Source organism: Cariama cristata, unplaced genomic scaffold (assembly GCF_000690535.1).
Source record: "Cariama cristata isolate BGI_N322 unplaced genomic scaffold, ASM69053v1 scaffold3130, whole genome shotgun sequence".
In the NCBI taxonomy this organism is placed as follows: Eukaryota; Metazoa; Chordata; class Aves; order Cariamiformes; family Cariamidae; genus Cariama; species Cariama cristata.
Genome location: NW_009592798.1, coordinates 102,241 through 115,540, shown reverse-complemented (window position 1 = coordinate 115,540; position 13,300 = coordinate 102,241). Strand labels below are relative to the sequence as shown.

General features: G+C 40.6%; 1 protein-coding gene across 1 annotated transcript in view; it reads right to left on the bottom strand.

The window, feature by feature from the left end:
• Nucleotides 1-2,212: 2,212 nt before the first annotated feature.
• Nucleotides 2,213-13,300, bottom strand: part of ENPEP (glutamyl aminopeptidase (aminopeptidase A)) — a 37,028-nt gene continuing 25,940 nt past the window's right edge. The window contains exons 11-20 of the mRNA XM_009694979.1: nt 9,613-9,692; nt 8,311-8,438; nt 8,146-8,201; nt 7,157-7,307; nt 6,322-6,395; nt 6,117-6,218; nt 5,837-6,007; nt 3,742-3,882; nt 2,836-2,914; nt 2,213-2,584 (exon numbers count right to left, since the gene is read on the bottom strand). Coding sequence (XP_009693281.1) covers nt 2,435-2,584; nt 2,836-2,914; nt 3,742-3,882; nt 5,837-6,007; nt 6,117-6,218; nt 6,322-6,395; nt 7,157-7,307; nt 8,146-8,201; nt 8,311-8,438; nt 9,613-9,692 — 1,132 coding nt within the window. The 3' untranslated portion in view covers nt 2,213-2,434. The remainder of the gene's footprint in view (nt 2,585-2,835; nt 2,915-3,741; nt 3,883-5,836; nt 6,008-6,116; nt 6,219-6,321; nt 6,396-7,156; nt 7,308-8,145; nt 8,202-8,310; nt 8,439-9,612; nt 9,693-13,300) is intronic.

The window sequence follows — 13,300 nt, the reverse complement described above, 5'->3', positions numbered from 1 at the left end:
GTTATGTTTTCCTTGATGAAAGCCTGCTAATGTAGCAGACAATATTGGCCAGCCTGATCCCACTCAGCGGTAGTAGGGGCTGCACATAACAAAGGGTATAAATCTCTTAAAGTAACTACTTAATTTTGTATCGTTCCCATGGTACTCATACTTTTCTTTCTGTAGCAAATTGTGGCAGAAGCAAATGAATAGTTAGAAAATCAGTTCTTTCTGCCAAATTTCATTAAATCGTCTCTGAAAGGGAAAACAACTGAGCTGTATGTCTGAACATCTTCGTATCAGTTTTGCGTTGTTGCACATCACGGCCAGCTGGAGTTAAAGTCTTTCAATTAAAACATACAGCACTGGAAGCACACAGAAAACTTTTCTGAACTGATCATACTATTGTATAGTCACAGTGATACAACATGCTGGTAGTATTACAGTGTGATGCTACCAAACCAGTTTGTGACCATGAAACCAAGAGAGTTGTTGTTTGGCTTCTGCTCCTTCAATTCACTCATCGAAACTGTCAAATCCTGAAGGCAAGTTGGCAAGTGTCCTGCTGAGCAGGCAGCGGCCCAAGGACGGCCTGCTCCCCGTGTGCTGAGCTGCTGGTAGCTGGGGTGTGGGCAGCTGCTTCACTTTCACTGTCCTCTGTGTGTGAGTCCGAGCAAGAAGAAAAACTGGAAGAAATTGCCTGGCCCTTTGCCACCTCTTTACCTTAAAAAGCAAGTGGTATCTGTAGCAAGTTGTAACCGCTGTTAGTCAAGATCTTGCCATGTTTTGTTTGCAGGAAGCAAATGACATGACATTTTCCTTTGACAGGACAACTGACTCGGTCACCAGATTTGTCTGGGCTTGTTGCAGCTATTTGGGTATCTAGGGAGAGGCCCAAAACAGTACCAGCCCTGAATCTCCTGGGGGAGCAGGGTAAAGTGTTTCCATTCAGGACTATTATCAGCTTCTCCAGAGTCCCCTGTGCCGTACCAAGTCCCAGAGGCAGGCAGAGCCTGTACCCCAGGATTTCTGTACATTAGAGCCATCTCCTCAACATCTCTAGCTTTCGCTTTGAATAGCATTGTAGGATGAAGGGAAGAAAAGTGCTTTTCCATGCTTCTCCCCTCCCATCCCGCTGCAGAGTTTCCCCGCCAGCCACACCTTATCTCTCCCAGGGCTACCTACTGTGAGATGCTCTGTGGTCCTGCTCCCAGGGCATCTTGCCAGGGACTGCCTCTAGCTGGTTCCCTTCTGCTGTGCTTTTCCACCCAGGAGATCAGGGAGAAGGCGAGGAGGATGGGGCTGATGCTCACATCTGCTGCTTGTACGGTGTCAGGACACAGCGCATGGAAATCTGGGAGCTCCAAGGCACCCCAGCTCCCAGCTTGGGAGGGGCAGCCAGAGCAGCCCCTCTGCCTTCTCCAGCATCATAGTGGCAGAGGGATTTGGGACCGAGCGTCGCTTCTTTGCTGCCTGTACTTCTGCAGCAGACTGAATTGCAGCAGTGGGACTCATCTGACCCCTCTGCCTGAATTTGCCATTTTGTTTGTGTTTTCTCAGAGGAGATAATAGATTTCCCCCCCTCAAACGTCACTGAAGCTATATGCATGGCATAGCTGGGCTATGTAACAGTTGCTTTTCTATATGCCAGGCAGTTTTACCACTTTATTAGAAAAAGACTGAGATTTCCAGGTAGATTTTTAAATTTTATTTTTCCCTAAGAAAAGAGACAGTAAGTACCGTATGTCTTGTTTGCAGTAAGGGCTGCCAGAAGTTCCTCTTTTGAGAAGATTTAGAAATAAGACAAAAATAACCAAGCCAACCCCTACACCCAGCTACAGAATCCCAACTAATAACATTGAAAAAGAAGCCGATAATATTGATCCCTTGTGTACTGGTAGTTAAACTTCAAAAATCAATGGAGAGGGAAGCTTAACTGGCCTTTCTGTAGTATCAGAATGCAAAGCTAAATCCCATATAAATACAGGGGATGATTTTCACACAATGTTAAAATTACTGCTTAATTCCCTTTCCTTCAGAAGAAAGCTCCTATGAGGTGCACTTGGAAAGGAATCCCTGAGTGTACTAGCTATACTTCTGTGCAAACCAAGAAGTAGCTTTTCAGAGCGGTATGTGGAAGGAGTGATACCAGCTTGATCAGTGAGGACTCCAGTTCTGCCATCACTTCTGCTTTGAGTAACTTTAAACATTTGTCCTGATTATTCAGGCAGATTCATCTCTCAAAATATAAAGCTATTCCTGCACACAAGTGCTGGTAGGATCTGGGATCAGCAACTACGCAAACATTGGTCTCGCAGTGGTCTCCTGAGTGTTTGTCGGAAAAATATTATGCCTTAGTCCTCTAAGGTACCTAGGTGAGAAATCCACATTGCTAAATATCTCTGAGGATCTGAGTGCCCAGGATGAGTGCCTGGTATTTTTAGAAAGTAAGACTTTAAGGGCCTGCCTGTGCTTCTAGCCACATTCGTATTTCCTCCCTGTTTACTTTTAGCCATTCAATGTTGGTCTTCACCTGCTCAATTGACTGACTCCTGGGCAATTCTCCTGCCCCAGCATTAGGGTATTTCTCAAAGAAATTTTCCATCTGGAAAAAAAGAGAGAAAAAGAATTGACATGAAGCAAATAATGCAGCTATTGGGCAAGTGGCTTTTTACAGGGACCTGGTCAAGGGCAGTTTTGGATGGGAGACATATTTAAGCTCAGGCTAGTAGCACTGGGATAGTTTTACAGTAATTCAGACTGCTTTACACATTTAGAGGATAAAAAGTCAAGTTTCCTGGCCAGTAGATTGTTAAATATATTAACTTAAAACCAAAAGAAATGCTGTCACCATACCTGCCAAAGCTGGAGCTCAGTGTTGAAGGTTTGGGTAATAGTTACTATTCGACCAAGGTTTCTGTCATTGATAGTGAATCTAGAAAAGCAATTAAATAAATGATGTTTGATGCAAAACTGTTAAAAAAGAAAACTGCACAAGTAATTATCTGAGGCTTAAACTTCTAACTGTGCTACAATAAAACAGATGCACTCAGACTTCAGCATTTTTTGAAATACATGAAAAATAGTACTCCTATACAGTATCTGTGCTGTTTTCAAATATATTTACTAATGAAGTGATCTCTTCTGGGGGATTTTTTTTTTTTTTTTAATTAAGGAGTTCTTGTCTCATGCTGGAAATTAAGTGTATTACTGCTCAACAATGCAAATGCTGTCCAGTTCACAGCTCTAGGCTTGCAGGTGGGCACTGCTTCTGTGCCCTCACCAAGCGCTTAGAAAGGAGAAGGAAGGACAGAGAAGTCACTCAAATAGGGAGGAGCAAAGCTAAAAGATTTGCCGTTACTGCCACTGGTCATCTGTATGTCTGCTGCTTGCTGTTACCACTAGAAGGAGTTTAAAAAATTCTATACCCTGTCTTCTTGTTATGAAATCAATAGAAAGAGTGGAGACAAGACTGACTAATTTCCATGCAATAATCAGATTTCGATGGCCTTGGTAGAACTTTCTGTACTTTTTAATCACCATTTATTGGTAGTGATCATTTGGGGAAAGAATGGTTTTCAAGTTAGCAGCAAAGTACTTTTTCACAGCAGATGGCTATAACTGTGTTGAATATGCTTTCAGTTTTCATTATGCAAAGGCCAGTGATTGCAGTTGTGGAGTGAAAGTATAGAAAAGCACGGCATATAACAAGATATACAGATGGGTGTAGACCTAAAGTTTCCAATGAGTTCCTTCGCGTACCTGTCAACTAAGTACTGCCAGTTAAGTCGTATCCAGTCCCAGGCCATTGTTTTCCCATAGGTGTTATATGAGATGTATCTCAGGACTGTGAACACATCTTGGCTTTTGATGAGGCTGGTGTTGTAAATATATTTCAGATACCTGAGGGAAATGCCATAAGAACCAATGAGAGCTTTTTGTGAAAGACCATGGAAAGCAAATAACAAGTTAACATTTTCAGGGTAGATTTAACTGGTGGTGATAAGAAATAATGCCAAGCTAATGTCTGTATTTCTCAAGTATTTGCCACCACAGTCTACAACCCATTTCCAAGCAGGAATATTATTTTTGTCTACAGCATTTTAAAGGTGAAGTACACTGATCTAAAACATAAGTATCTGTTGATAACTGTGTCAAGAGATAATTGTATTGAAAGAAATCTAAGCAGTTAGGCATCTCCCTAGAAAGTAAGTAGGGTCTATGTCTCTAAGTTACTTGAAAATAGCCAAAAGCTATTATTATTCCTATATTTTAACCAAGTAGTGAAAACAAGATTGGATCAGTCAGTAGTCCAACCTATTTGGGTAGCCAAATGCCAGAAAAAGTAGTAGTCCAGGCTATAAAGATCTTACAGGGACCATGAGTCCACACGCAGGTGGCTTGCTCACACTGAAATCTGTGCTGTTTGTTCTGAAACTCTTATCCACACAAAGTTAAAATTCATTTGGGCATAGCACGCCTGCAAGTGCTGCAGTTATACTTCCAGTTACAGCAGAAATGGTTTTGACTGACAGAGTGGAGGGATCCCTCAGCACGCACGTTTGCAGGGAGATGCGTAGCACGGTCATGGCTTCACAGCAGCAGCTGCAGAAGAACACCCTTAAGCTGTTGTGTGCTGGGATTAGGGATTGTTTTGTTTTTTCCTATATGTAAGGGACAATTTTCTCAATTTGTTTGCTCTTTTCCCCTTCCTTGTTATTTTAATAGTAAATTAAGAGACAAGTTCTTCCTGCTTTGGGGTGGGGGGGGGGGGGGGTTGTGGATTTTTTATTTCCTGCAAATATAGGCTGGTCTATAATTAATTCATGTCTTAATCATGTCAGTAATTAGTTATTGAAGGGCTTTAGATTATGGCTGTTGTGGTCACAAGAATTTAGGAATACAGCTGCCTCCCACTACTATTTTAATGACTCTAACTCTTATATTTACTCTTCCTATACTTCCTTGTTTCATCTTCTTTAAACTTGGAACTCTTCCAGGCAGAGACTGCTCTATCTTACGATATTTAGATAGGGCTCCAACAAAGTGGTCAATAGCCCTGATGAAGATGTTTGCCTGCATCTCTGTTACATGATACAACTACATGCAAAATTATCAGATAGGCTTAAAGGAGCTGGTGTGTCTGTGCAGAGCCCAGCCTGGGGAGATACTCGCCCAGGCTGACAGCTGGACCAGCCTGGGGCAGAACCCAGACCCCCCGTCACTGCCATGGCAGCATGAATACATCATTTCTGGTTCTAGCTCAAGTACCTCTGCACAGCACGTCAGGGAGCATTGCGACTTCACACGGATGCCTTCATAGGACTGTTAGTAACAATTGCTCAAGGTTGTTTACCTAATTTTGGATACTTAGAACGTAGACATCTAGTCTACGCAAACTCCCTCTGTAGCTGATGGAGGGAGACTGGCAACACCCAAAAGGAATTATTCCTGTTGATTTTAAGTCCCTTTCCTCATCTGGGATAAACAGTGCTCTGGCAGTCCTGCCTCCCTTCACTGATTATAGAGGAAACATAGACGACTAATTTTCTCCTGATGCTTAACTATTAAGCATCTAAAATTACACAGGGTGAAGGTACTGTTGGAGGAGCTGAAGGCTGTTGACTGTGTGCAGAAACTACCGTGTTCAATATCTTTCCACTAAAGGAGCAAGGCTTTTTTTCTACTATAGTACAATCTCAGAGGGGGGTGTTAGATAACTGGTCTTGAAAATGCGTTGCATTCCTCATGCTGTAATCTGACAAAAATGACAGCAGAGGAGAGAGGAGAAGGGAATGAGCAAACGGTGACCAGTTGCTTCTGTAGGAAAAGAAAAATCTTTCTGTGTTTAAATCACCTGTCCAAAAGGGTGATGTTCTTCACTGATGCCAGGCCATACAGCAGCTTTTCTTTTTCTTGCGCTAATGAAGCTTCTTGGTATTTCTTGAACATGTAATTCCATGATGACTCATTGCCCGAGTTCTGCATCCCATAGCGATATACTAGGAGTCGGAGATTTGCAGGAATACTAAAATAAAAAAACAGTACTTGAATATTCTTCCCCCTTTCCTGCTTGAGATCTGTGAGCAAGTCACATGCTGTGCTCTTTACCAGCCACAAAAATGGTGAACACTCACATTTTTCCTTGTAGCCATTGCTCAAATAGTTGAGAAGCATTGTTCAAAGATTCAGTGTCATCCATACTGCAGGCAAAGTCTAGAACAGACGCACGAAGAAGCCTTTAAAAAGGTGAGAGAGAGGAAGAGAGAGATATTTTTCTACTGCTTAGTGTTCTTTGAACTCATCAACAATATGAGAAGGAAAAAAAAAAGATTGTTCAACCTGTCCAAATGGCCTCCAAAGTCATTCCAGTCCAGTTGATCCACAATGGGTTTTACCAGGTAGCGAAAATATTCCTGAGGGAGAAAAAGAGGGTTGGTTACTTGTGCAGATTTCTTTAAATAGTAATAATATATTTGTGTTCGTAGTTTATTCTCCTTCATTTTTCCCGGAACTAGCATCTCTTAAACAAAAAGTAACACAAACACACACACGCACAATCTTTCCAGATCACCACAGTACGCCGAGTCTGACTGCTTGCGATACTGCTGCGCAGCTAGGACAAAGGCAACCTGCTTCTCTCCAGCCTTGTTTGTGCTCCCAAGTGAAGGTTGGGGGACAGCAAGGACACACCGCCACAACTGTTTTCCAGAGATAATGCTGAGTTCAGGACATATTTATTTTAGTGACCATTAAATCATGTTCAGCATGTTAGGTCAACTAACAAACCTGCTCAATGCCACATTGAGATATTGCCATCCTTTGTGCTGAGGACAGGTGTCAGAGATTTTGCTGCCCGATACTTACCTCTTTATTGGATGCAGGACAGCCTTGACTAACAAATGTCTGTACTGTGACTTAAGGTGATGGATTATAAGAATAATTAGGCATAATTTCTTTCCTCCAAGTGCACACTCCTGAATTGAGAATCCAGGTAATTCAGAGATCAGTACTAAGCAGTTTTCAGCACATTTTTTTAAGAGCAGAGTAACAAAAAGTAAATACTGATAGCTCAGCAACATTGAAAATCACTTGAACTTCAATGTTATTGCTGTTACAGATCCTGAACTGTCAGATCCAGTGGTCCCATGCAGGAATATTTTTTTTGCTTCATCACCTGAAACCGGGGATAGAGATTTCTATCATCTTCAAGCATGTTTGCGAGGTAAGTTACAGATGCTATAACTCTATGCCAAGGTAAATAGTCTGTTTCATTTGTTAGGTATTTTGTGAGCTCCAGAGGAACAGAGTAATTCACGAGTCCAGGTCTGTGGAAGAAGAAAACGTAACTTCTGTTATTTTAATGAATTTGAACAACTTGCATCTTTAAAGATATTAGAAGACTATTTACTTTAGAAGGTCTAAACGAATTTTGGGAGGGGGAAAACAGTTTGGAATGTGACTTGGGAGGTGTTTTCCAAAGAGACCACTGAGGATCACTGTTGATCAACGCCTAACCGTAGGAGCTCTCACTGCCATGAGGAGGCTGCTCACATTGTGCAGCAGCCCTGCATGCCCAGAAGTAGGTAGCCCTCAACTGACTACGTTAACTCCTGTCACACAAAAAGGAATTGCTAGCTCTGGAGACATCCTGAAAGGCTGAGGAGATTCAGACTTACAGGCTGTCACAGAAGGTCGCCTGAAGTTTATCTGTGTCAGCATGGCTGGGTACAAGAGCTAGAAGTTTCCAAGCAAGTTTCTAAACAAGATAGCTGAGGTGGTAACTTCCTGCTGCCATGCTATGCATTGTACACCTGCCTCCGATTTTCTGGACACCTAATTTCTTCTGCAGTGCTTCTATTATTGTTACTTACATGGCAAAAACACCCCTTTCTAAGACCTGTGCAATTAAAGCCCTCTCTTTTTTCTGCCTTTTCTCCCCTTCTGAACTGAAGGAGAGCATTTCTCTTGACTGCATTGGTACTGCAAATTGCCAATGCATACTTGAATTTGCCCCTTTTGGAGGATAACATAAGCCAATAAACAATTAAGACTTGTAACAAATTCAGAAATTTTCTTTCAACCACCTGAGTTGAGTTAATTCTAATTAATAGGCAATGGAAAATGAAAAACTTGTGTTGAAATGTCTGCAGGGAATTAGTTTACCTTGCTAAAGAAAAGGCATCATCCAAAATCCCTGCACGGTCAGCAGCTGAAAAATTCTGTGTGAAAAGAGGAAAAGAGTGATCAAGAATATGTACATTATTTGCAGAAAAAACAGCCTCTACAGACGTCTATAAGAGACCCACCAGACAGGTTAATGACACTCACTTTGTGGTTGCTGACCAGAAGAGTGCTTAACCTGGCCCAGTTTTCACTATCATAATTCACCCGATAAAATCCAATGTGGTCTGGATTAATGTTTGCAGAAGTACTAGGAGGTGATGCTATTATAATTCCTGCAAAACAAACAAACAGTGATCGGTTTGTGCATCTTATATGACACAGAACTCACTGGAGACTCCTTGACTCCAAAAGTAATACTTGGTTTTAATGAATATCAAAATAAGATCCAAACCTTAGTTTTATTTATTTATTTTTTCAATGGCTGTGAGTAAAGATGAAGTATTATAGACTTTAATGAATGCCAGCACTTGTCTTAAAATAGTGAATTGTGTTAATTCCTTGGGCCAGGTAGTTTGTTATATTTAAAATGGAGATCATTGTGATTAGGGTGACGATGGTAAAAATTAGAGTCATTATTAAAAGTACAAAAATTGCAAAGAAACATTGCTTACAAATATGTCTTTTAAAAGGTTTTTCACCCTCATATTTACCATTTGTTTTAAAGTTCTCATATTTTATCCTCCATCCATTTCATTTTTCAGTTTATTTTAACTAACTTTTAAAGGGTTTTCTTCCCTGTACTCTTCTTTGATTCACTTTTTGTAGCTATAGATAAAGGAATTACAAAATAGGCCATGACTTTACTCAAGCAGTTATGTTTAAGGAATTTCCTATTTAAAATTAATCCTTGAAAAATGTTCCCTTCTCAGAAGCTTGACCTGGTCCAGTTGATGCTGTTAGTTATGAAGCTTTTCCTATTGCCCACTGAAAGCAGTGGTCTTCAATCTGTGATTTGAGGGTAGCTGGAGTTAAAAGTACTTTTCTGTTTGGATGGCCCATACAAGATATTTCAAAAGGCATTTTTCCTTTTTGTAGCTCTTTTTCTTTAACTGAACTCAGACTGCCAGTTTACCATGCCACAGATGCGTTCATCAGCCTCTCAGCTTACCTCTTTTCTTTGACTCGACAAAGGGCATATCTAAGTCCCATTGATTTTAGTACATCATAATTAAGATTATACTTAGATGCTTCCTTGAATAGGACTGGATTTAAACACACGCTTAAGCGCTTTACTGAATTGAGCCTAAATTGACATACTGTGTGCGTAGGGGAAACAAATCATCTTATTGCAGAAATTACTACTAACTTCAGCCCAACCAAGCTGTGTGCTGGTTCCTGGATCTGAAAACTGAAAAGCATGAAAGTTAATTCTGTATTTTATTTCTTATTAAGGACATTAAAAAGCTTTATCCATTCATTACTCTTAAAAGAGAAGGGGAAGTTTACCTGCAGAATCTGATGTGTTGTAGAAAGTATAATTTGTTGAACTCCCAAGTCTCCATTTCACTGGTATATTCCATTTGTAACTAAAATTATTTAAAGGGAAAGCAAATCAAATGACATTTGAAACCAAATGCTAAAAATAAAACTCCAATATATATTTTTATTTGTTTTAATGCTTACATCTTGTTTTATGAAGCCAACTGTGTACTTATGTACATATACATTTACCAAATATCCCTTGCAACAAAGCACAGCATTTTACCAATAGCTATTATTTGTGTTGTAAAGATGTTTCTGTACTACGATACTCTTCAGGTAACAAAACGTTAGATATTGGTGTGGTATGACTGGGGCAGTTATATTCCCTGAAAAGCGAAATAAAAAGCATGAAGTGTCTGAGCATGTTCATGCTCTAGAGATGGGGAATACCAGTAGCTTCTCTTAATACTTTGTATTTATCAATAGTTCTCAAAACACATTGGGTGGACTGAGCAAGAGAGTGGGGTAGGATTTTGTCCAGTGTCTGATGGTGATGTATTAGTAAAGTTAATACGGTACTGTGTTAATTACATGTCTAAACTTAAGTCTGAAAGCTGCATAATTTATCTGGTTCTTTTTTTATTTTTTTTGAAAATCAATGGAACTGCTAGGGCTGTGTCCTTCTGAATGCAATCTTCACCTCTTGGTGACTCTCTACTCTGGAGGGGGCAATAATTTCCCATGATCAGAGAGAGATCACATGAATGAATTTCCATTGTACTATACTGTGTAGCTTATTACCACAGCTCTGAAACACGCAGCCCTGCTAAGCAGTATCTTCATATCATATCAGATAATAATCTAGCAATTAATTTAGTAAAAGATGATTATACGTGGATGGTTGGTGTCAGTGTTAATGTTGATGTGTGTAGGGCTTTAGGCAGACACCAGTTAATCTTTGCAATGCTGACTTGAAATAAGTGGTTAAGTATTATGAAACCTTTTTTACAGATGGGAAAACTGGAATAGCTTAAGCAATCACTGAGATATAGTCAGTAAGACCTCTTGCCTTTTCCAGCCTATTTTCCTTCTCCAAGACAACCCTAATTCCTCCATTATAAAGTACTGGGAGCCAAATGTGACCTTACCTCTTGCTCTTCAATTCCTTTAATACCTTTGGTGGGCAGGTGCAGGCTCCTCAGTCCAGGGCATGCCCAGGACAAAGCTGAGACATTTGGGCTGGAAGTGAGCCATGGCACAGCCTGACCAAGATCGTGAGCAGGCAAGCAGGGAAGTAGGACGGCAGAGCATGCCGTGAGCATACCTCCACAGCCACCTGCATAGGGCTGCTCAAATTCTTAAGCCCTTTTGAGTAGTCAACTGCTGTTCTATGTTAGTGTATTACAGTCCATCCCAGGGAGATTTTTCTTCCATCTTAAAACCCCTGGTGACAAGCACTACAGGAAAACCTGAGTTTTCTTTACAACCCTGGATTAAGTGAATGGTCATTAACTGCCAGAAAATACCAAAATGAAGGCTATGGTATCTCCTGCTGCCTCCAGGAAGAAAGACCAGCTATTGGTTTGTATCTTCTAAACAAAAATATCTCAACAGATTTACACACAGCTAGATTTTACTAGTTCTCTTATGGAGCTTACTGCCATGGAATTTAGAGAGGTTATTGTTTGGCCAGAAGCCCCAGTATTGTGTTTCCCCAAGAGAAAGCCCATAAAAGATTTAAGGAAACCCCAACCCCCTGGTTTTGTAAATGCATTTAATGAGGGGGGTTTATTTGGTTTTCTTTATATGTTCCTGAGATTACCTACATAAATAATTTTCTGAGCATAAGATACAATAGCTGTGTCCTGTTAACTGTGCACATTGAGGACGTGTTCCTGACACACTATGCTGTAGCTACATATTTGCCCAGCAGCACTATTTTAAGAGCACAAGTTTTTGAACTTCCATTTCTTTTGAGTGCCAGCATGCAGGAGAGGACTTAAGCCAAACAAGCTTGAAACAAGCAGGCGGCTCAGGAGACTATCCCTGCAGGGCTCAGAGAATAAAGCATACACAAGGTCTGGAGTTTTTACTGCGTAAATCAAAGCCCTGCACCCAGACTTGAAATGGGCCAGTCCCATCTCGGGTAGGGTCTCTTCAGGAGCTTCCTCATCCCCATCTGTGAGGACGGAAGGAGGAGGTATTGATTTACAGTGGATTGACTTTTAGGCAAGGGAGAGAGTCTGTCCCAGGATAGATAATATCAGCATTATAGTATATATTAATGCATTTTATTTTTAAGTAATTTATAAAAACTACATATTCAGAAACAAATTCCCCTCTCATTTTGGGAATAGCAGGGGCAGTGCACAGCTCAGCTTCTTGACAGGTTAAGGTAGGAACTGTGCTGGGATTTCTACTCAAGAAATGACAAATGGCAATGTAGTGTAAGTCTTGAAGTCAACCAAAAGTAGGATTCCTGTGTGTGCTACCTCGGAGCATAGTGCAATAAGTCAAAATTTTTAACACAAAGAAGTATTTTGCCCAAATAGTCTGTAACACCAGCCTGCAGATGGCACAGTGCTGTAGTGTGTAGCTAGAGTTGCTTCAAAAGTCTGCACACTTTGTGATTGTCTTGGGAGAAATACCAGGTTGCGAACACACAGATAATTCTCTCATCCCAACTCTTTTGATACCTATCGAAAACTGCCAATACCATGGACCTTCTTATTGCTCAAGTGTTTTCTTTTTAATCAGAATGAAATAAAGTGACCACAACTGTTTCTTCATTTTCTCCTTGTTCTTGCTCTCTGCATTGAAATAACTAGTAGAAGCTAATGGCAAATTGCATTTGGGTAGATTAAGTTCTGGTTTATACAGGCAAGTTTTACTGGATTAGTTGATTGGGCTAGTTCAAGGAACGAAACCTTTCTAATATGGGTTAACTTGAACCTCTTTCACTGAAACAGTAGCAAAGTTGTATTGCCTCAAAATTGGGGCTGGCTAAGAATACACCCAATGCCAGCTCTGAACAGTTGTTCAGCTGGTTAACGCCATGGTGCAGCCAAGCCATTCTTCTGTGCAGGTCCACCAGCCCACAGATAGGGTTCATCTCCCCTCAGGTTAGTCATCCATTCCTTAACAAACATGCGCCTTATAGGGTATCCCACCTACCTTGAATAGGGTAGATGAATGTCTGCAGCTGGCTGTCTGGCCGCACAAGAGCCCAAGATGGCAAACTTTGATTAGATAACTACTTTTTGGGTGGGTAAAATTAAGCAATACCATCCTGAGTTAAATAGGAAAAAAATAACTCTTGATGAGGATTAATAATGTTTATACATGACTAGGTATTTCACAGGAACTCATGTTTTTAAGACATGTAGGGAAGACCCTGTATTGTATGTGTAAGACCCTGCGTTGTATTATAGATCCTATACGAAATGGGAAAAGGAATAAACTATTGTGGTATAAAATACCTGCATTTTATATTTGGTATCTGATTTCTGGACACAGACATTTTTCTGTCAGTTTTCCTTAGTCTGGCAAAGTATAATTTCCAGTGATTCAACAGATGACTTGTAATCACCTGAGCTGTCTGTGTGTGGGAATAAGATTTTCTGAGAGACTCAATTTTATTCTGCTGTGTTTGAGAAAGAAACCCTGAGACAAAGGGCTGATGCTGTCCTAAATTTGAAATATTTGTATCTAA